Source organism: Microcebus murinus, chromosome 19 (assembly GCF_040939455.1).
Source record: "Microcebus murinus isolate Inina chromosome 19, M.murinus_Inina_mat1.0, whole genome shotgun sequence".
Taxonomy (NCBI): Eukaryota; Metazoa; Chordata; class Mammalia; order Primates; family Cheirogaleidae; genus Microcebus; species Microcebus murinus.
Window position 1 is genome coordinate 23086068 of NC_134122.1, and position 25188 is coordinate 23111255.

Below are 25188 nucleotides of genomic sequence, written 5' to 3' on the forward strand. Positions count from 1 at the left end.
TGATCCTCTTGCCTCAGCCTCCCAAAGTGCTAGGATTATAGGCGTGGGCCACCACACCTGGCCCTGTTCTATATTCTTGATACTTTCTTCCATTATTTCTTCTAGTTTACTAATACTCTGCTGCCTAACATACTTACTGAATTTTTAGTTTTATATTGGTCAATTCTAGAAATTCTAGTTTATTCCTTTAAAATATGCTAAGTCAGCCAGACACAGTGGCTCAGGCCTATAGTCCCAGCTACTTAGGAGGCTGAGCATCGCTTGAGCTCAGGAGTTCAAGACTGCAGTGAGCCATGATCATGCCACTGCATTCCAGCCAGGGTGACAGAGAAATCCCATCTCTTAAAAAAAATAATAAAATAAAATATGCTATGTCACTTTTAATAGTGTCCAGTTTTTCCCTTGCAGGTGTTTTCTAACTTTTATTTCTTCAAACACATTAAATGCAGTTGTTTTAAAATCTGTGCCTGGTAAGTCCAATATGTGAAGACTGTGGATGGATCTGATTTGTCTGTTATATCTTCTGATTCTAGGCATTGTACTTTGTTTCCTTGTGAGTTTGGTCATTTCTGTAATGCCCCTGCCTTTAAAAAAAAAAAAAAAAAAAACACTATCTGTGGGAAATCTCCAAGGGATAAAATTAAAGTGTCTTTTTCAGAGAGGATTTCTGTTTGCTTTTATCAGGCACTTGGGGACATTACCTATTTGCTGTCACTTTAAATCCACAGCATAGGGGTTGGCAGACTGCTATGGTGCTGTGAGTTGGGATGACAAGTCCCCGGGGAGCCAGCCTATAGGTGGGCTCTGTCTTGTCTTTTCCCCCTTCCCTACCGCTTTACCACCCCTTTGTGGGCACCCCTCTGTTTATCCTTACCTTCTGAGGTCCCAGCTCATTACAGGGGAATCTCCTATGATCCCCCAACTCTGACAAGAATTAAATTTCCACCTGCCCTTTCGAGACCCGAGATGATCTGTCAGAAGCCACAGCTCAGGTTCAGAGTCTGGAACTCAGGGAAACCAGCCACGAGGGCTCTGCCTCTCCCTCGAGGTTCTCGCGTTCGCTCTCTCTCTCTTAGGGTTTGGCCTGGCAATTCTTTATAATCTTGTCAGCACTCAGAGACTTTTGTAAAGTTATTTTTAACCTTTTATCTAGCATTTTAAATTATTTTTAGCAGGTCTTTGGATAACTAGTCCACTATAACTAGAAGCCAGAAATCTGACATTTATTGCTTTAGGATAACTTCCTTGGATGGTGAGTTACTGCCAAAGGATATGACACTTTGTGTTTTGACACACTGTGAAACTCCATCACTTTATATTCCTACCATTATGGTTGACAGTACCTATTTTCTGTCACCCAATCAGCCCAGAGTATTAGTCTTTAAAATCACTACCAATCTAGCTGACACATTATCTCATTATTGTTTTAATTTGTACTTCCACGACTAGTAGTAAGGTTGGTGATATTTCTTCCTTTACTGTTTTCCACTGGGGACAAATCCCTCATTCACTGATTCATAAGAGCTCTTTCATGCAGCCTGTAGTTCTTTTACATACCATTTAACGTATAAAAACCATTTTTTATATGTTGTAATTTTTTCCATAATTTATCATTTGCCTCTTAATTTTCTTTACACTGACTTTTGCCACACAAGAGTTAAAAATGTTTCTGCAATCAAATCCATTGTTTTCCTTTAGGGTTCCTTAGGGCCTTGCTATCAAGTAAAAATATTTCATTATTAATTCTATTATATATCACATTTTACCCTAGGCCTCCCTGTCACCAGTTTAAGGATCTATGTTAAAATACACAACACTTCCTTTTTTTCCTAAAGGGGTAGATTTTTAGAGGTTTATACGTGTACAATACTATTCATGATTAATGAAATGAAGGGGAAAGGCCACCACCACAAGCAGGAACACGAAAGTTTCTCACCAGTACATGATCCAAGAATAGCAAATACCTCAACTTCCTGCTTCTGTGTCCTCGGGCAAGAACCATCCCTGAGGAAAACTAAGTGTCCCACCCCCTCCAGAGCTGGGATCAGGACCCAGATAAGTATTCAACTACTTAGGCTACTCTAGTTCTCTGCACTCTAATCTTGGTCAGGCCACACATTAGCTTTGTCATGTTGGGCATATTTCTTTAACTCTCAGGCCTCGGGTGGTCTCAATATCAAGTAGGATTTGGTTAGAGAATTTCTCAAGTCCTTCTGACTTTAACAGTAAGTTTAAAGGAAGCTAATGAATCACACTATGAGAGTTAATTTAACGTGAAAGGTTAAAAACTGTCACACATATACACACTACCAAACCAAAACTAAGAAAGTAATTTCAGATATTTTAGTATCTGAAATATTAATAACTCCATTTTCTCTAGAAATTATTCACTAATTTCTGACATTTTGACTTATCCTAGCACATAAAAATTGATGCATTCATATATGTATATGCACATTGTGTGTGTGTGTGTGTATATATATATAAATTTTTTTTTTTTTAGATAAACTATAGTACCTCCATACCATGGAACACTACTCAGAAATAAAACAGTACACTACAAAGGGGCAGTAATGAGGGAGGCTATGGTCACGGACAGTTTTGTATCTTGACTGAGGTGCTGGTATTTGAATCTACACATGTAATAGAATGACACAGAACCCCCCCCACACATTATAACCAATGCCAACCTCCTTATTTCCATGGTATACTGCAGTCATGTAACTGTAAGATGTAACCATGGGGGAGACTGGGGGAAGGATACAAGGGACTGTTTTTGCAACTTCCTATGAATCTATAATTACTTCAAAATAAAAAGCTGAAAAAAAGAAAAAGGGTTAGAAAAAAACGAGCACTTAGTCATAGACTAGCACAAATGAAACTTGCTCCCAACAGAAAAAAGAAGTAAAGAATGTCAATAGCCAACTCACAAAAGAATAAACATGAATGGCCAATAAACACACAACAAGAACCAATAATCATGGTTTTACTTACCAAGCTGGCAAAGATTTAAGAAGAATAAAACCACAAGTTGGGGGTGTGGGGGAAAATCCTCCCATACGCCTTGAGACAGGGTATACCTGGTAGCAGTATAAAGTGGTACTATTTGCTGACTTCAATCAATTTTTACTAATTAAACTCTAACCAGCACAGACTGGGACTAATGCTTTACCTGAGGGTCAGGGGTCTCTAGGCTGCTGAAACCTTTCCCTCCTCCCTCTGCACTTTACTCTGAGCACTGCTAACTCAACATGTCCATCCTGAGACCTGAAGGAAAGGAAGGGTAATGGGCCTTCCCAGAGACGCTGGGTCTCCTGGCAGAGCAAGGCCGCCAGGAGGTAGGATGGGACACGAGATGCACTTATGGGTGACACTGTGAGCACAGGGTTTGGTACCACATACGCTCTGCACTCCAGGGGCAGGTTCCAGACACACAGAGGCAGCCTGGGAGCTGCTCGTAAAGACAAGCAGCAGACTCTGCATTAAGTGTCCCAAATCTAAACGCTAAAACACAGGGAGGGGGGGGCCTCAAATCCAGCAGGGCTGATTGATGCATAGGGAGCCTGTAAGCCAGACCAGCAGCTAGACTGGCCCCCAAATGCCTCTCCAGTTCTAAGGTGTCCAAACCCCAATGGCATCTTGTCGTCTCTATCATTTGTCACCTGGATTACCACAAGAGCTTCCAAATAGGTCTTGTTTTTATTATCTATACAGCTGCCAGAGCAATGCCATCAAAATGTAAACCAAACCAAATCGCGCCTCTGCCCAAATCCCACGTCCTCCCAGCAGCCCTCATGGGCCCCTCACAAGCACTGCTCACCCCATCTGCTCCCTTGGCTCCATGTCACTTCAGCTTCCTGCTGCCCAGCCCACCTCAGGGCCTTTGTACTTGTTATTCCTCTGCCTAGAACACTCTTCTCCCTTAACCCAGACACCGACACCCACCTCCTTCCCTGCTTTCCAGGAAATGCCACTCCAGGAAACCCACCTCCTTCCCTGCTTTCCAGGAAATGCCACTCCAGGAAGCTACTGTAGTTAGGGCTACAAGCCAAGACACGGAGGCTTAAATGAGATGGGCTGGGTGCCTCTGCTACACTGTGTGTGCCACTTCCAACTGTGGGTTCACACTGACCAGATTAATGACACTGATCAGCCACAGGAAGGGGGGGAGAGGCTGGGGGCAAACGTCATTTCAAGAGCAAGCCCTAGAACTTAGTCCCATGGCTACTCTAAACCATAGAGAAAGTGAACGATGTAATCTGGCTTTGCAGCCATAGTCTCAACGCTGTTACCATGAAAGAGAAAACAAATGTAGGAAATACTGGAGTGAGCTAGAATCTGCAGAAATAACCTCCCATGGCCACCCTATGTATCTGTCCACGCTCTCCTAGGCTGCTCGAGGTTTCTTCCCAACCCATCTAGCCGCTTGTCCTTCCCAACAACTTGCCAACCAAAAGTCTGCGCTGTGAGCCTCCCATATAGGTGTGGTCACGTGACTACATTCCAGCCAGTGATATTTCCTAACTGCTAGGAAGTCACCCTAAATGGAAGAGGGTAGACTCTTTTTCCATACCCTCCTTCTGTCTGGCTGCACTGCAGCCCGATGGCCCAGCCTGGGAGCAGGAGCCATGTAGCAGGACCCTGAACAAGTGTGGACATAGACCTTCCACAGCATCCCTGGACTGGCTGTCTTTGAACTTCTTTCATATTAGAGGGGAAGAAAATTTACCACTTTAAGTCTCACTACTATTTTGGGTTTTCTATCACATGCAGGAGAGATACCCAGGAACACCTGCCATCTGCTATAACATAGTTCTAAAGTAGAAAGAGATTTTGAAATGTTTGAACTTTACCACAAGAAACATGAGAGGCTAAAAGCACTGTCCTCATCAGCATTTCCTGGGGATTTTCCTTTTTCCCTCTCGTCTAAAACCTTGGATTACAGCTTTAAAAAAACCAAGTCCATCGGATATCTTAATAGCAGAGAAAAGAAAGAATAAGGAAAAGGCAAAGAAGCACACTTGCAGAAGGATCATTATCTAATCCTGGGTGGGCCTACTTACAACTCAGATGGGCAAAGAGATGACTAATAACAGAGTCTACAGGGACACATGGAAAACACTTTTGTCCCTAAACAACCCAGGAACATAACCTGTCATTTAGGCACTGCTGCTACTTCAGGTCTTATTCGGAATCAACCAGCTGCAATGAAACTGTTCCCTGAGTATCTGACAGTAACCACCAACAACACAGATTTCTTTCCTAGAAGGACATGGTATTCACAGAAAATGTGCAGTGCTGTTCTCAGTTCATATAAGTCATTTTGCTTCTCATGGTCTCACAGAAGATTACAAAAAGCTACTGTAGCTACAAATCACCTTCTCTTCCATGCAGTCCATCCCTCTAGTGTCTCAAAAGCTTACTAAGAAAGCCTGGGGAAAGCACTTTGAAAGTCAATTAAAATAATATCAGCAAAAGCATAGGCAAGTTTCCAGAGAAAGGTTAACCTGTAGTGTCAAGTGATTGGTTTGTTCTTTCCCAAAAAGACACAACTATCACACAGCATAAACTCATGGTTGTTCCAAGAATGCCAAGGAGAATTTTGGGCACTACTTTATCCCAGAGCTTTACCAAAAAAGCATTCTGAGCCTGAGAACTTGTAAACCATGTTTCCACAGCCCTTGACCCTTAAAGAGCCCATACACTTGGGTGAGGGGCAGGAGGGGCGGGAGAGAAGGCCATGCTGACAACCAGCTTGTGGCTATGTGTGCTACACAATTAACCTACGGCCAGATGCCCCCAGAATTAAGAGCAACACATGTGGATTTTAGGGTAGGAACAAGGCTGGTGATTCCAGTGATTCTTTTTCTACTTAGCATCTTAACTTGCTAAGCCACAGGATAATCTCCTCTTAAAACTTCACACTCATTTGGTTTTACAGCACCAGCATCCACACACAACCACTATGGATATTTTTCCTCTTGTTTTCTCTCTGCATCTAAAATCCACCCTATATATCCAGTCTTTTCTAGTGATCTCTAGTAATGCTACAAAGATTTGATTCCTTTAAATATGACAGAAAAAAACAATCTCTGCAATATGCACCATCACCTGATTTCCAGAAACCAAGAACCACTGCACATAAACCGACTCTTCCACACTGAGTCCTTAACTCCATCTTCCTAGGCCAAAGAATGAATGGAGACATTTTCAGGAAAGGACAATGCTCTGCCATTTTGAAACAAGTGAAATGATGTAAAAAATGATTCATAATTCAGTGAATTTTCTTAGCATCCACGAAGTGTGAGGCATGAAGTATCAGAGGACAGAAAAAGAGATCAGCCTCCGCGAGCAGCAGACCCATCTGTGTAGCAAGAAAATGTTCAGGTCGTAAGTAGACAACAGGAAATCATGTAAGGACTCTAAGGAATGCATCAAACTCTCAGGACAGTTATCCAAAGCTCTGAGCAAGAAAGGACACACCTAACCTATACTGACAATTCAGCTGTCACATTTGGTTGACAACCCACAATTTCAAGAGTATGAGATAAAAACTGGTTCACTTATTCAGGCAATTCCGTACCTAGTCCTAGAGTTCCCCAGCATGCTCACATGGCATGTCTGGAGGGAAGATGATGATGAAGATTACAATTAACTAGAAGGGAAGCACTGTGCCAAAGATTAGCAAAGAAACAACCCAGAGACATCCAAACCACCTCTGCCCCACCTCAGATCTCACTGCCTCTTGACAGGAGTCTAAGAGAGCCCTCCAGATGGGCTCGCCTTATGTAAAACTCACGGCAATTTGTGGAAAAACTGCAACTCGGATCTGTTATTCTCTGCTTTAAACACCTCAATGGTGCCTCATTGCCTACAGGTAAGTCCAAACTGCTCGGCGCAGCATATATGGCCTTATTGAGCATGTTGTTACCTCCTGAAAGCCACCTCCTCCCCACTGAGCAGTGGGCTGGGTGGGATCACCCATCACCAATCCAGGCAGGCTGCTTCCTCTTCCTGAGTGCTGAGTGCAGGGATGGAAGGTTCCATCCCACACACAGTATGTTCCCACCACCTGTATGGGCCCCTGCTGGGTGTGCACATGTGAGGCCTCCTGCTGCCGCTGGCATTTTGCATGCACAGAGCAGGCCAGGCCCAAGACAAGCCAGCACAGAGAAGCACAGCAGAGCTACGGAAAGAACAGAGAAACAGCTGAAATGCACAGGGAGCTCCTGTCTCACCTTCCAAATCCCGTACCCTGTCAGTTTTGAGCCAACAAAGTCTCTTTATGGTTTATGCCACTTTGGGCTGGGATTTCTGAACTTGTATCCATAAGCAAGCCAATTGGGACACACTCCTGCCCAACTGCAAGGCCAGCCCCTGCCACTCTGGGGCCAAAGGAACTTCTGTTGCTGCAGGTGCTTCCTAGGCCCCACCTCTGCCACCTCATCCCAACCCTTCCCTGGATCATCCCTACCTACCTTTAGAAAAAGCTCCAAAAGCATTCCCTGACCTCTTTCTGCCAGGTAGGACTGTCTACTCTTTTACCTTTAAGCCTAATATAGCCTGTATGTTCCCCAACTATATTTCTTATCACATTTTATTACAATTACTTGCTTCGGTGTCTGTCTGTCCTACCAGCTCTTTGAGGAAATAAAATGTCCTTAGCACAGTACCTGGCACACAGAAAGGACTCACTGGGAAAAACCCCACACATGGCATGGCAGGAGGACTGTAATGTACAAATTCAGGTAACTCTCAGTGTAGGAATTATACACCAAAGACACCGATATATACATGTTATACCATTCTAATTAACTAGATCCCCAGATTAAAAGGTGTCATAGAAAACAGAAAATTCATAGCGATATTATTTGTATGCATATTATAAGCACATCAGTTAAGGATAATTTGCAAGTTATATTTAAAAAATTCGAACATCTTTTTTATTAAAAAAGAGGGCCATAGCCTGGGCAACAAATGATACTCAATATCTACAAAAAAATTTAAAAAACTAGCTGGGTGTGGTGGCACATGCCTGTAGTTCCAGCTACTTGGGAGGTTAAGGTGGGAGGATCACTTGAGCCCAGGAATTTGAGGTTACAATGAGCTATGATTGCTCCACTGCCCTCCACTCCAACCTGGGTGACAGAGTAAGACCCTGTCTCAAAAAAAGAAAAAAAAAAAAAAAAAAGACATACAAGAAGATAATGTTTGTATTAGTTATACTTACAACAAAAACCTCTCTGATGAGTGTCTTACTGTGTCTTACTTAACTGTGTTTTAAAACTTAAGGTCAACAAGGCAAGGTGCTCTTCTTTTCTCTTCTGTTGGGGCACAGAAGTGATGTCCAGAGGGTACCCAAGGTGAGTAAATGGCAGTTGGACAGCAGTGAACACACACAACAAGGGATCAGTAGGAAAAAGGCCAGGCTATCTCCTCTTCGGAAAGGGAAGACCCCCCGCGTGCCCACGCTACTTCCCTCAGAGGAGAAAAGGCCATCACAAGGTAATCGCCAGACACAGCCCTTTTTCTTCCTCTTTTAGCTTCTATCTCTGACTGGAATGGTGAGAAAAACCGAAAGGGCAGAGGGAATAGGGAGAAGCCTAACACCTGCAGACAGCAATGCTCGAAGGGGCTGGGTCTCCACACAAGACTGTCAAATGCTGTAAGAGTGTCAGCCAGGCAGGGGAAAGAGAAGCAAAAACCATCGCTCTGGGAAGGTTTCTGACACTAAGAAAAGGAGTCAAGAAGAGAAACAAGTGCCTCCTGAAGGGGCAGGGCAGGGGCCCTAATGACAGTGAGTTAAGATATTACATTCTTTAAATTTTGCTGTAAATATACATCTTGACAATGATGATTGTTAAGGACCTACTATCTAGCTATTTTAATAAAATGCTCTGTAAATATTTTTGAAAAAGAAAAATATAGAAATGTACAACATATAGGCATAACAAACTCATCTTATCCACTACCCAATAAACAAGAATTTAACATTGTCATACTTGCATTTGGTTATTACAGTCTTTAGAAATACATAATTGACTTGAACAACAAGTTTTCCAGGTAGTCATATCTTCAAAAAGTCTTGATGTTTGAAGCACCAAGATCAAAACAAAGGGACAACTACTAACTCACCTTGCAGCCACCTTACGCTAAGCGCATGCTGTTTATGTCTAGATTAAAAGCTCTCTGGGGACAGGCACACACGTAGGCACTACGTTAAGTGCTGAGTGAATGAATGACTGGACTTTCAGGCCCAAATTTCTCACAGTGATTACAAAGAAGATGTACCCCTGGGCAAGCCACAGCCTCTCTGGGCTCATGTCCATGTCCGTGCCAAGACAACAGCTTGACTTACCAAGCTCGTAGGGCCCTTCCAGCTCTGAAACATGGTATCCAATGGAATAACGCAAAGGACAAAAGTCTGGCAAAGCCATTCCACCACACTGATATCCTAGATGGAATATTTACTAAAATATTCATTGTACATAATCAGCTCTTGTGTTTATATTTCCTTCTTTGGTAAATCCTCTATTGATAGTAGCAATTTCCATTCAAGTTCTGAATAGACTAGAATCTCCTCTCCCAGACCATGTGAGTTTATGGGGGACAAAGACTTAACCCCTAAATCCACACGCAGATATTAACTTGCATTACCCAGTTGTTTCTTACATTCCTGCCCTTTAGGAGATTAAAATGTCCTTTTTATGGCAACCACATCATCTACTTCTTTTGACTTATCTTTCACTTATCTTTTAAAGTTAACTGATGAAAGAACGTGCAGATGAAAAAGGGTTAGTAAAAAGGTCATCCTTAAGATCCCTCAATGGACATTAAAATTAGTAGGCCAAAGCTTGAAGGCAAACAGGGCATTTACATATTCTCAAAGTATCTCCTCAAGATATATATTAACAACATAGAGAAAAAATAGTAACTTTCCAGTGGTGAAGGCTGGCAAACACTGCCTTAGCCAAGCGACCGAGGCTCGCATAGACAGTAACTGGGCATATCAACATCATGCACATCCTGATATGATGCTCTGATAAGGCGCAATGTCGCTTCTGTGGTTTTCTTGCTCCAAAATGAATCACCTCATCCTAATGATGAGAAAACACCAGACAAACCCAAATAGGGAAATTCTGCAAAATAACTGGCCAGTGCTCTTTACATGTTGAGGCCACGAAAGACAAGGAAAGACTGAGGAGCTGTCACAGATTGCAGGAGGCTAAGGGCGGGTGTGACAATAAACACAGAGGATCCTGGCATACAAGGACAGGAGATGGAAAATGTTAAATTTCAATAGGGTCTATATAGTTTTGTACCAATGTCAGCTTTCTGACTTTGATATTGTACTACAGTTGTGTAAGATGTTAACACTGGGGAAATTCAGTAAAGAGTATATGGAAACTGAACTGAAAGGATTATTAGTAAACTACATGCAGGACCTCTCAGATGAAATGAGAAAAATAAAAATAACTCAGTAGAAAAAATGGGCAAAAGACATGAATAGGCATTTGCTGGAAGAGAAAACACTTATAGTCAATAAATATACTCAGGGCAATTTCAGTTAAACCATAATGAGCTATAATTAAAATTTTAAAAGCCCAATAACACTAAATATTGGCATGGATGCAGAACAACAGGAATGCTTTTCCACTGCTGGTAGAAGCACAATTGGTGCAACTATTTCAGAAAATAATTTGGCATGGCCTTGTCTATTTGAAGATATATATGCCCTATGCCCCAGTAATTCTATTCCAAGGTATTCATCTTAGAGAAACCCTTGAACATGTGTATCTGGAGACAACCAAGAAAGATCACAGCAGTATCTGTGTAACAGCAAAATATGAAAACAATTCAAAAGTGAACTGATGACAGAAGGGTTGAATCCTAGTGTCTTTGTGCAATGGAGTATCCGACAGCAGAAAGAACCATAGCTACATGTATCATGTGAATAAATTTCAACATGTTGAGTGAAAAATGTAAGTCACAGAAGAGTATATACACTAAGAAACCATATGTATGAAGTTTGAAAACCGGTAAAACTCAAGACTATATTGTTTAAAAATAAATACATACTATAATAAAAGCATAAAGAAAAGGACTAATGACTTAAAATTTAGGACTCTGGGTACTCAAGGGGCACAGGGATGTGAAAGTCAGTATATTTCTGGATATCCTGGGTGTACGTTAGTATTAGCTGTGCACATTTATTCTGGTTATAGGAGAAATCAGATACTTTTCTTTATATATAAAGCTGAAAGGTTGTCTGAAAAAAACAAAATGCAAACAGGTAAAATACCCACAATTTTCTGGTAATAGACCCATATCCTAAATGAGTCTAAATGACTAAAACGATGAGCCTTTCTGAAACTTTCAGGCCTTAAAGTGAAAGGACAATTCTGAAGGGAACTCCTGGGGACGGGGGTGGGGGTCGGGTCGGATTAGTTTCCAAGGCACTGATCTGAAAACATTCGTTATTTGCCTGTATCCACACATCTCAGGCTGGAAAGGTGTTTTAAGGGGACATTTATTTCCTACTAAGCACAAGATCTTCTAAAAAATTTCAGTTCCTTGACTTGCACAAATCTTTAATAAAACAAATCCTTCTTAATCCTTAACAAAAACATTTATCTAGCCTGAGTGAATTCTGCTCCCTCTTGAACCATTTAGGTAGCTTGAATATTAAGATTTATGGCAATTTACAGCTTGCCTGTACTGTCATAGTTTTTAAGGAAATTCTACTAAAGGTCAAAAACAGTCCTGTAAAAACGCACAATCAGGCCGAGAAGGAGGGCCCACTCACCAGCTGAAACTCGCTCCTCCGGCTGAAAGCTTCCCTGATGCCAGAATCCCTCCAGAGTGCGCTCAGAGCAGGGACATACAGCTGAAAGGTGGCAGGCTCCACAGGCAGCCCCGCCTTGTTCTCAAAGGCCATCAAGAACATCCCATGCTTTTCATTCTCAGAATACTGCCAAGGAATGCCAAGCTTGTCTCGCGCATCGACAAGAACCCTTGAGCCCTAGGAAATAAAAGAAATAGAAGAGGATTTAATTGTGTTTCAAATACTACTAAATCATAATAGAGAACCACAATATGGGCACCAATTGTCACAAAACAGAAAACTCACAAGCTATCAAATTGTCTCTTGGTTTGCTTTGATGTGGCATGAAATGTCTTAGCCCCTAGGAACATAACCTTATCAACACAGATGTGCATTTGTACCACACAAACAGGTCTGCCTTTCACTGTCACTCATTTGAAAAGCTACTGGAAAGGAGAGAAGTGGCAGCAAATTCAGCAAGTCTCACTGAAAAATGAACCACATCAGCAAAAAAGACAATGTTTTAAAAACAACTACATACAATAACAACCACAGCAGTCCCCTGTTATCCACAGGATATGTTCCAAGACCCCAGTTTGAAACCATGGATAGTACTGAACCCAACATGCTACGTTTTTTCCTATATATTCATATCTAAATATATTTTTCCTATATATCTATATCTATGAAGTTTAATTTATAAGTAAGAGATTAACAAAGACAACATGGAACAATTATAATAATACATTGTAATAAAAGTTATGTAAATATGCTCTCTTTCTAAATACCTTATTATACTGTACTCACCTATTTTAGGACCTCGGTGGGTAACTAAAACTGTGGAAAGCACACCCGAGGATGGGGGAACTACATACTACTATTAGCACTCCTGGTGTTACTACTTTCCTCATCACTGAGATCTGGCAGCTCCTTGATACCAGAAGGATACAACTGCTTGTTCTAACTCAAAACGGGTGAGAAAACATACAAATCAGGCAGTCAGCAGTCATGAGACAGGAAAAGACTAGAATATAACACAAGCCAAGAAGACCGCCCACTCAAACAGAAGCCAGGGGATCATTTCTAGATTTAACACCACTATTGTTTGTGATGATGAGAAACTATTTTTCATTCTTTTGCTTATTTCCTCACTGTTAAAAATAAAGTTAGTATTTCTGCCCTTTTCTTACCTCACAGACAGGGTCAAGGGGATGGAGAAATAGTCCAAACTAAAATAGTATTAAGGGAAAGCGTCTAGCTCGGGAAAAATGCTCTGCCTCAGCAGAAGCTGCCTCACTGTGCAGTGAGCAGGTGTAGTTCACCACTCTTAGATTAATGCTTCAAAATTAGCAACACAGGATCCATGAAAGTTTCTGAGTTCTGAGGGTACATGTCAAATACTCTCTCATGATCGATACTAGGCATGTGTAGAGTAGCAGAGGGCCCTGAGAAGGCTGTCAAGTGCGTGTCTCTCTGTCTGGGGGACTCAGAATTGACTGAGAGCAACACCCTATCCTCCAGGACAGACAATACCAGGGCCAGCTTCCCACCTGGTATTTACCTTTTACTTCTTTTTAACACATTAACTGCCATGTGAGTTGTATTTAACTCATGCTAGTATTGAGCTCAGGGCCTTGTGAAGCATATGTAACTCATACGTCTCTTCACCTTGAGAGCTAGCCGTGTGAACTATTTTTCAAGTTGCATATAACTCACGTACAGAAAATAAAATATAACAAATTTTTCATTAACTTAGAAAGGATCATTTTGTTTTTGAACTTTTTTTCCTATTTTTGTAATAAAACACCATGGCCCCAAGGGGGGAAAAAATTTCTAGTGTGGTAGTCAATGTATTAAATAACAGTTTTATCATGATATAATTCACATAACATACAATTCACCCACTTCTTAGTGCATATAACTCAATGCTTTTTAGTTAGCGCTTATCCTAAAAAGTTTTATGTTCAACACAGCAGAGGAGATGAATCAATCCTGCCTTTTTTATATCTCTGCTGCAGCAACAGTTTGGTGTCAGTAACTTCTGCCTTGAACCACTGAGTCAAATGTAAGGATGACCAAAAAGAGCAGTTACAAACTCTCCTCCAGACCTAGCTGATCAAGACTGTCTGGCTACAAATGTTCCTATGAATCCCCTCCCCGAGACCTTGTCTGTCTGCCACTTATGACCACGCCCAGTTCTACCAATCCACAAACATCTGTTCAATCCTTACTTAGGGCAAAACACTGAGCTAGGCACTGTGGAGAAAACAAATTGTTTAAGAAGCAGTGTCTGATCTCCAGAAATTCAGAATCTGGCTAGAGAGACAGATATATGGGTTAAAAAAAAGTTAACACCCACTCATAATAAAAACTCTCAGCAAACTAGGAATAGAGAATAGAACTTCAACTTAAAAAAGAACAGTAACAAAAATGTACAGCTAACCTCATAATTAATGATGAAAGACTGAACATTTTCCCTCTAAGACCAGTAACAAGACAATGGTGCCTACTTTTACCACTGCTATTCAACATGGTACTAAAAGTTCTAGCCAGTGTGATAAGGCAAGAAAAAGAAATAATGATAGGCAAGAAAAAGAAATAAAACATTGATAGAAAAAAAAAAAGTAAACCTATTTGCAGATGAAACAATGATCTATGTAGAAAATCCCAAGAAAACAAATGAATCTAGCAAGGTTGCAGTATATAAAATCAACACGTAAAAGTCCATTTAAAAAAAATTTTTGAAGGCTCGTCAAGTGAAGCAGTCAAAAAATTTTTTTAAGGTACTAGCAATGAACATGTGGAAACTGAAATTAAAAATGCAATACTATCAATGGTCACTCAAAAATAGGTATAACTCTAACAAAATATGTATAGGACTTATATGTTGAAAACTATAAAATGTTGATGAAAGAAATCAAAGCTCTAATACACAGAGATATACCACATTCATGGATTCAAAGATTCAACATAGTAACAATACCCCTAAATTGACATTTAACACAATTTCTATAAAATCACAGCAAGATCTTTTGTGGACAGAGACATGATCATTCCAAAATTTATATGGAAGAGAATTAGATTAGCTAAAGCAAGTCTGAAAAGGAAAAATTAAGTTGGAAGAATAACTCTCTCTGGTACTGGTGAAGTGAGAAACACAGATCAATTGAACATAATAGAGAAACCAGAGATAGCCCCACACAAATGCAGCCAACTAATTTGTGTAAAGGTGCAGAAGGAATTAAATAGAGGAAGAAGAGCCTTTTCAACAAATGGTGTTGGAGCAACTGGACATCCATGGGCAAAGAAGATAAAAAAGAACCTTGACCTAAACCTCACAATTTATAAAAAACTAACTCAAAATGTTAAACTATAACATAGAAGAATGTCATCAGGACCCAGGGCTTGGTAAATGTTCTTAGAAGTGACTCTAATTCATGGTTCATAAGAGAAAAATACCAATAAATTAGACTTTATGAAAACTAAGAACTGTTGCTCAGCAAAATACCTTCTTAAAAGGCTGAAAAGGCAAGCTATGGACTAGGAGAAAATATTTGCCAACTACATATCAGACAAAGGACTCATTTAGAATATACCAGGAACACTCAAAACTCAACAGTTGAAAAGCAAACAATACAGTTACAAAATGGGCAAAAATATGAAGGGATATTTCACCAGAGAAGAGACAGCAAATATAAGCAGGTGAAAATGTTCAAGATCACCTGGACATCAGGGAAAAGCAGATCAAGACCTTGATGAGTTATCATTATATACCCACTAAATCAGCTAAAATAAAAAATACTAGGCCGGGCGCGGTGGCTCACGCCTGTAATCCTAGCTCTCTGGGAGGCCGAGGCGGGCGGATTGCTCGAGGTCAGGAGTTCGAAACCAGCCTGAGCAAGAGTGAGACCCCGTCTCTACTATAAATAGAAAGAAATTAATTGGCCAAATAATATATATAGAAAAAATTAGCCGGGCATGGTGGCGCATGCCTGTAGTCCCAGCCACTTGGGAGGCTGAGGCAGAAGGATCGCTTGAGCCCAGGAGTTTGAGGTTGCTGTGAGCTAGGCTGATGCCATGGCACTCATTCTAGCCTGGGCAACAAAGCGAGACTCTGTCTCAAAAAAAAAAAAAAAAAAAAAAAAAAAAAAAAAAAAAAAAATACTGACAATACCAAGTGGTGGTAAGGATGCAGAGAAACTGGATCTCTTGTGCATTGCTGGTAGGAATGTAAAATGGTACTGCCACTCTAAAAATATTTGTCAGTTTCTTAAAAAACTAAATACACGCTTATCATACAACCCAGCAATCTCACTCTCAGGCATTTATCCCAGAGAAATGAAAACTGATGTCCGCACAAAAACCTGTAGAGTGATATTCATAACAATTTTATTCATTACAGCCAAAAACTGGCAAAAAATTGTGGTACAGCCATACCACGGAATGTTATTCAGCAATAAAAAGAAATGGATCAATGTCGCGCAACAACCTAGATGGACCTTAGGGACATGATGCTAACTGAAAAAAGCCAACCTCAAGCAGTCACATACTATGTGATTCCCTTTATATAACATTCTTGAAATGACAAAATTATAGAGATGGACAAGAGATTAGTGGTTGCCAGAAGTCAGAGCTAGCAAGAAAGGGGAGGGGTAACTAGAAAGGGGCGGCACAAGGAGATCTGTGTGGCCTTGATCGTGGTGGTGGTGGTTATACAAACCCACAGGTGATAAAAGGGCACAGACCCACATGCACGTCGTGCCAATGTCAATTTCCTGGTTTGATGGTGTACTGTAATTATGTAAGTCATAACTATTGGGGAAAACTGCGTGATACCGCTCTGTACTATCTTTGCAGCTTCCTGTGAACCTATAATTATTTCAAAATAAAAAGTTTTTGTAAAGTTAACTAGCAATCATGGCAATGTATGTTTCAACTATGTGGAGTGGAGACGGAAGGTTACCAGAGGCCAAAAAAAAGAGAGACTATTAGTAGGAAAAGGTGTGGCATAATAAAATCCTAACTGGAGATGGGTCCCGACTGGGCTTTTGAAGTGTGTAGCTTCATTTAAACATGTGACAACAGTGGATCAGAACCTATTTAGAAGGCAAATGTGATATAAATCATCCCTCTTCTCTTCTGTTTCCTGCCTCTGGGTCTTACTTTCTTTGACTACATCACACCAAACTCCTGCCTTCCTAAAGGGACAAAATCAAAGAGGTTCAAGAACCCAAGGAAACAAAGATGATTCCTGTTTTCCACATTACACACAGCAAAAATTATCTGAGCATGTAGAAGGTAGCACAGATTTCTCTGGAGAGGCTCTGGCAAAGGACCTCGGCACCTTTGTACAAATCAGACAAAGGCTCCTGTCGTGAAGGCAGGTGCGGCCCCCAGCCTGGCAACGGGGCTTGGACAGGGTTTCAGCCTCCCATTGCCTACACTCCCAGTCAGGTCACCACCCCACCCATCATCTGCAAAGGCCCAGCTCATACAATTCAAGGACAGCAAATTGGGTCTGACCCACAAGACATCTTTTCAGGTGCTATTTTTACACATTAATAAGTTTAGCTTCACAAAGAGTATGATGACCTCACTCACAAGTTAAATCAAATCTATAACCCCTGGAAAGTTTCATTGTAATCTATCTGAGATGAGGCAGGGGGCCAAATGAACTCAGAAACCTGAAGGTCATTTACAAAGACTGTTTCTAATGCTGCACACATAGGCCTTTCTAGATTATTGGGGTGAACAGAGGTTTGCCTTTAAAAACACACAAAACCGGCCCTTCCAACAGCAGTCTGTATTCCCTCTTCACAATGCCACCTAAGCAAGCTGGAACTAGTCCAAATTAACTGCACCCAACCACAAAGAAAACACTCCTTATTTCTCTCTTTCAACATCCAAGGAAGATGGCAAAACTGCTGACAAACTTTGAATTAAAACAGTTGACTACAGTCCATTTTTGATATCTTTTTCACTTCATGTGGAGGAAAAAGGCACCAAAAAAAAAAAAAAGTCTCTCTTTTGCCCTTTTAAATTATTCTAGTCAAAAACTGCCCTCTGCCAACTTTGTTCTGAAAAAATCCAAAACTGAGTTCTAGGGAAGTTTTCTACTTTAGGACATCTGCTTAAATTCTGAGTTCACTTTTTTCTTTTTTCCTTTTTAGAGAGAGATGTAAGCTCTCATTGGAGCTTAAGGTATGTGGCAACACTGTATTTACTGTACTTTTGCAGAACTGATAGTTACACATTTTGCCATCATTATATAGAGTTGCTAGTGTCTTAAAATACTAGTATAGGAAGCATACTATAAAAATAAAACATCTTGCCCCTATCCTTTTCCAATAAAAGACCAATTTCCTAAAACACAAAAGCCAAGAAAATCCTAAACTCATATACACTTAAGAAAAAAAAAATAGAAAGAAGACAATTTACTTAAGTCTCTTTAATGACTCTGAGGACAGTCCTTCTTTTAGTAAATGATGTTACTGAAATATTAATTTTTTTAATAACCATGTTATTCAGTTACCCAAATATAAACAGCTAAAGTCTCAAGCAATTTGATGACTTCATCTCAATACAATGCAACACTTCAAACTGTTCAAAGATCACATTTTTAAGACAACTTATAAATCCAGCAATTTAAACTTCAAGTCAAAGAATAGATTCCCTGTCTGCTGGGGATGTAGATTGGGGGGGGGTTAGGTTTTTCTGGATGAAGACCAAAAATTGCAAATCCTGTTATCTCATTTCAAAATAGATTTTGTTAGTTTAGCCCCTAATCAAACCAAATCTATTTAGATTAGTCATTCCTTACTAAAATCTTCCCACAATAAATACTAAACCTAAGATGGACATAAAATACTAGTAGATAATATTAGCTTTTTGTATAGTATGAAACAGTTACGTTAAGAAAATTTTAAGGTTTGGGATGTTCACTCAGTTAGACAACAACAGCGTGTACTTGGAAAGCTCTGCTTTTTAAAAACCCACTAGGCTGAGTTGTTTGCCTTTGGCCATCATCCAAATAAAAGAAATGCTGCCAGAAATGTAAACAGGATGCATGTCTTTAAGTTGATGAATCCAGAGAGCAAACAGCGCCTCTTCATTTCCCTCTAAAACTGAAGTGCAGGATAGCTTCTAATTTAAAGGTCATAGGAAAAGTGACAAAGGGCAGCAGTGAGCAGACATGCCAATCACCAAAGCCTCTACTATTTTCCAGTGCAGAGCTGGACGGCCTCCTCCTCCAGCCTGTCCCCACCACGACTCTTTGGGTTTGCTTTCTGTAACAAATACGCTGTTCCAGAGGGACAAGCACACTATTTCTCTAAGAAAGCTACCACCACAGTTCTACCAGCAACTCTGAGGGCTCACCTCATGCAAGGAAGAGTGCCAGGCAATGGGGAAAAGATCTGAACGGCGATGAACTTGGCTCTTGCTCTGAGAGCTTTCAGAACAGTCCAGCAGGACAGAGCATGAGCAGAGAAGCAACGAGAGATTCAGACATGAAGTCCACAGAGAAACCCCAGGATAGAGGTAGAAGGCACGTGCAGGCACAACCAGAAGCGTCCCCATTGGTGATAGGTGCAGCCTAAAGACAGACTGTGGCAAGCTAAGAAACTTGGAATTTATTTTGTAAGAAACAGGAGACCATCAAAAGTTTTGGAAAAGAAGCACGATCAGGCCCCAGCCTGCCTGAAGCCCCCGTGGTGAGTGGGGCAGGCAGCAGGTAAGCAGCCACTGAAGGCACAGAGTCAGCGGAAAGTGACTCTGAGTGCCCTCACTGGAGGAACCCACCGCAAGATGATGAGATCTAAAATCAAGAGACCTGAGTTCACTCAGATGTGCAGATCAAGGAAAGCAGTGAGAGCCCAGTTTCTGCAAGCAGAACCCCAACCAGGTTCTCCCAAGTTAAATGCAGAGGGGAGGATGGCTTGGGAGGGGTGGCATTTGGGTAAGTTTTTGGCAAATTTAATTGCATAGGCCAATGGGAAAAGACTTTTCTGGGAATAGATGGAACCACAGGAAAAACTCTAGGTATAGGAAGGGCATATGAGAAGCAAACTATTATCAGCTTTTTGCGGTTGCCCAGAAAAGGTTTTCCCGAAAGTCAAAAGGGAAAAAAAAAAAAGGAATATGACGTCAGTCCAGATTTCCTCAGAGCTCCTAAACTGGAATGTGAAAACCCATGCTACATTTCATAACTCAAGAGCCAGCAGGCTGGAGACTTCTGAAATCACTTCCTGGAGCCACATACGGACCAACTCTTTTCTTTTTTATGCTTCCAGGTGTCAGGCTGTCAGCCTTCACTAAGCATTTCACTAAATGACCAATGCTGGTACGCAAGGAAATGAAATCTTCCTCTTAAGTACAGAAAGTTTTAAAGAAATTTGAGAATAAATTAAATACCAAATATTATTTCAAGCGAGAAAAAGCCTACAAACACTACATAGAGGTGACATGGCTTAACGTGCTAATTCAGTATTTTCAAAATTCAAGTTAGGACCCACATTGTGAAATAATTTAGTGGGCATTTTTTAAAAAAGGAAATAGAATAAAATGGTAAATATGATAATAAATTATAAATAATAAAGGTGTTTCATGGAATTTTTGTTTTAGGTCAAATAGACTCATCTACATGGAGAGATATACATGGATGGATATGTATACGTGTGTGCATGTACACTCACACACACATATGTAGACCGGGTTCCAATGGTAAAACATATTTCTTCTCTGGACTGCAGTCTGAGTGCCACTGGGCTGGACTCTCGTAGATGAGCCGCTCTGGAGCTGGCCCTTTCTCATGCCCCACCATTCAGAACCTAACAGAACTGGGCTGACTGTCAGATTCCAAACAGTCATGAGCTGGCTTTTGTAAAGAACTGATAACAGAGTGGAAATAAGCTGTGTGAAAAGGTGTGAGAACATCTTTGTGAAATCTTTGTCTTTTGGGGGCAGTGTCACTTGGTTGGTTTCAATGAAACACCTTCTTGGCCCATTTGTCAGAGCCACCTTGGATTGCAAGGTGTGGTCTGGGAACCACAGAGTGACCACACAACATCTACCTACCACTAAAGACACTGAAGAGGACATGTAGTTAACGTTCACTTTAGAAAGACTGCCTTCTGACTTACCCCAACATGTGGTGGCAGTTGTTCATTAAAACGCTCTCTTGAATAACTGCTACCGCTCTCAACCTGATCAAGCTTGGAGTCTCAGCATACTGTGGTAAATAAAGGCTGAGAGGTCACAAAAGTGACCCTATGCCTTTCCACAAAGCCTTTAAATACTGACTGAGGTGTCAAATGAATGAGCAGATGCAGACATGCATCAGTGTCAAGCTGGTCTACGAACCACAAGGCTGTTTCAGAGAAGCTGCAACCATATGCATCATTCATCATACTAAGTGAACAATACTGTGTTAAGTGCTTACCATCATTAACTCATCTAATCTTTCTAACTCTGTGGGGGTGAATATTATTGTGCCCATTTTACAGATGAGAAAACAAGCTCAAAGTTACACAGCTATTAAGCGTAATTTAGCAATTCTAAAGTGAGAGATTTTTAAACGCTCTTCTCTACTGCTGTGGGTGTATCTGGGGAGATAGGGTCACAGAAAGAGGCAGGAAGCAGATGTCTTGTCTGCTGTCTGCTTGCACAGAGTGAGCAGAGACTAGAACCAGATCTGAGTTGACCTTTGAGGACCCAACGTTTCTGGTATTCTCCAGAATATTTTTAGAAAATAGTAACTAAAATCTAGAAGTATAGGATATGCTTTAAGTCTGGCTAAATTAGAAGAAATTCCATGAGTTCAGATTCTACTTTAATCTCCGAAGAGTTAAAAAACTGAATTCATCTACACTATCTCGGCAGCCCGGAATTAGAACATCCTAAGCTACTGCTCTGTTCTGGTCACAAGGGGCTACCGAGTGGTGGGGATTTGGTCCATCTGAAGTGAGATGTATTATAAATAAGTGCTGGAGTTCAAAGACTTAGTATGAAAAGAAAATGTAAACTTCTTTTCATTTTTTTAATATTGATTACATATTAGAATTATATTTTAGATACAAGTTAAATAAAATATATTATTAAAATCAATTTTAGCTCCTTCTTACTTTTCTTAATGTGGCTACTAGAAACTGTAAAGCCCACATTTGGCTCACATACTTCTGGACAGCGATGCTGCCCACCAGGTAACACTTCTAAAAATGGAATTTGTCTCTCTGATTACAAAAAGAATATATTTTTAGTGTAGAAAATAGAGGAAATACAGAAACACATAAAGAAGAAAATTAAATCTTCAAAAATATTGCTACCTAGAAATAACTTTTATTAATGTCTTAGAATGTTATCTGTCTCATTCTTTTTATCTTCATAAAGATAAAAGTGAGTATATATTAATAAACATTTTATAACCCTTTAAAAACAGTTCTAGCACTATTTCCCATGTCATTAAATATTACACAATTTCAAGATTTGTAATAGCTGTATAGGAGTCCAACATATGGGATATGCTATAATTAAAATAATCCCCTATTACTGACCATCTGAAATACTTGCAATACATGGAAAGTATAAACAACAATGTAAGGAACTCCTCGATACATACGAATTTTCACATACATGACTACTTTCTTGTGAAAAATTCCTACATGTTGAATTAGGAAACTGCCAGGTCAAAAAGCATGCACACATTTTTGAGGCTTTCAATAAATATTACTAAGCTGTTCTCCAGAAAGGTTTAGCAATTTATGCATTTATAGTTAGCAATTTTTCATTTACCTTTAATTTCTCCCAAATTGTTTTTTAATTGATCTATTTTCTTCACAAAAATTGTCCTTTAATAATATTTACACAGTCACATTGTTAAACCATACCTCAAAGAGAAATCATGATAATTAGCAATTGAAAATGAAGCAAATTTAGTATATTTATACTGATAACCCAAAATTAGAAAAAATAGAAAATTAGTAGACATTTGGCTTATTTGAAGTACAGAAGCCAACAAGTTCAATTTCCCAACCATGTCTGAATTTCTAAAGTCTCTTGTTTCCAACTAGAAAAGTAGGTTCAGTCAACACTTCCAGTAAAACTTTCCATATCAAGGCATAAAGAACCATTTCAAACACTTAGTCTGAGTTCTTAGAAGTCTCAAAATCAGGAGAGCCTTGAATTTGGTGGGAGAGTTAATGTCAATTACTATCTATATAAACAGAAATTCCCTTGAATTAATGAGGCATTAAAATGAGGTATAAGAGAAAAGTAATAGCCAGGATAACACACCAGTTTGCTCACTGTTCTCATTCCTCGCCTCTGCAACTAGCTGGTGGAAAGTTCGAAGCTGGTGATAAGACTGACTGGAGAGAAGTTTAAAGAAGATAATGTAAATTACTACTGTAGAAAATTATCTCAGTGGTAACATAACACCAAAAATGCACTAGGACAAGGCTATAAATTAAATATCAGCATTAGGCAGACTCACTAAACTGTAAAGACAGCATAGCATTTCAAAATAAGTGGTCAGTCTTAGGCATAAACACAATTAGGAGAGAGCAGCGCTTAGTGTGTTAAAAAGAACTCTGAGGAACATAACCTCTGCTCTTTGCCCTATGGAGAAGCTATGGTAAATTATTAGGTGAAATTACCTAAAAACTCTATTATTATTTTGGGTGCTTCCGTCATCTTAGAACTTGGGCTGCTATGTGAGGAAGGCCTGCTCTCCAGGCAGCTGTCTTTCTTCTGCGGACTGGATGAGTGATAGTTTACATAGCTAAAACCAAAAATCTTAATTCATGCTTTATTAGCACTTATAAAAGAGCAAAGAGTTGGTCTCTGCAATTTTCAATATCTCTTTCAGGATTCTGTTAATATGTTCCCTTCTTACTCATGCTCTACTCCCTTCTTGAAATAGTGAGCAACACATATAGTGACTTCCAACACTCCGCCTATATCAGGATGCTTCAGTAGTGAAGAGCCTGGGCTCAGGATAAGCTATAACTGGCAGTACATGGGCCCTGCTACCATTATGTCACTGGAAAAGTTACTTCAGTACCCTCTGCAGATCACCAACTGTGCCCTTGGAGCCTGTGCCTCCCCTGCAGGCTGGCGGCTGGCCCAAGGAGGAAAGTGCCAAGGTATTCTGAGTGAGCCACCCATGCAGGCCTGAATGCAGATGGCGTTGAGAGAGGGCCTGTAATGCACAGGAGGACCCTAGTCCCCTCAGGCCTCCACCAGCTGGGAGTAATGCATCTCATTTGTCACTAGCCTGTCAGCAAATGCTGTGGCTCTATCTTCAAGCTATATCTAGAATTTGACAACTTCTGCCACTCCCACAGCTATCTCTTTGGTCCAGCTGCCACTATCTCTCACCTGGATTATTACAAGTCTTCTAACCAGTCTCTTTATGTCTACACTTATTCCCTTCAGTCCATTCTCAAAACCAGCAGCCAAGTCAGCTGGTTAAATGTAAGTTCTTGCCCCTGCTTTGCTCAAAATCCTACAAGGTCCCCCATCTCATTCAGAGCAAAGCCTAGGTCCTCAGAAAGGCCCAGAAATGGCCTCCTTGTTTCTGCCTCAGGCCTTTGCACTTTTGGTTCCTGAGAAACAAAACCCTTTTGTCCCAGACAGCCACAGGCTTAGTCCTCAACCTCCCTCCAGTCCTCACCCCAAAGCAGCTTCTCAGTGAGCATCGCTTGGCCATCTCGGCAAAGTCGCAACCTTCCCGCACTGCAAAGCCCATCCTTCCCCAGCTCCCTCCTTCACTTTTCTCTTCAGTGCTTACTGCTGACATGCTTTACAGTTCACCCGTCCTCTTGTTTATCATCTCTCCCCCCACTGGAAGGTAAGCCTCACGAGGACCCGGGTCTCTGTTTTATCCACTCCCGTGTTCCCAGGGCCTGGCACACAGTAGATCTCTCCTTGTTGACTGGATGAATGAAAGAACCTCAGGTCTCCTATCTGCAAAATAAGGGCAACAAGCCTTTCCACCTCACAGATTCCAACTAGGAATATTTGAAGTAATAGATATTTTATATTATTTATATTAATTATAGGGCCACTATAACAAAATACTGCAGATTGGGTAGCTTATAAGCAACAGAAGTTTATCTCTCACAGTTCTGGAGGCTGGAAGTCCAAGGCCATAGTGCCAGTAGATTTGGTGTCTGATGAGGGCCACTTCCTAGTTCATAGATGGTACCTCCCAACTGTGTCCTCACATGGTGGAAAGGGTGATGAGGCTCTCTGGGGTCCCTTTTGTAAGGGCACTAATCCCATGCTCTGCCCTTGTACCTAATCACCACCCAAAGTCCCCACATCCTAATACCATCACCTAAGGGGTTAGGATTTCAACATATGAA

The 25188-nt window shown here is 40.6% G+C and overlaps 1 protein-coding gene across 1 annotated transcript in view; it reads right to left on the minus strand.

Moving 5' to 3' along the window:
• GNA12 (G protein subunit alpha 12) overlaps window positions 1-25188 on the minus strand; it is a 93315-nt gene that overhangs the window by 36849 nt on the left and 31278 nt on the right. Inside the window, exon 2 of the mRNA XM_012759228.2 lies at window positions 11807-12022. Within this exon, the coding sequence (XP_012614682.1) occupies window positions 11807-12022 (216 nt within the window). The remainder of the gene's footprint in view (window positions 1-11806; window positions 12023-25188) is intronic.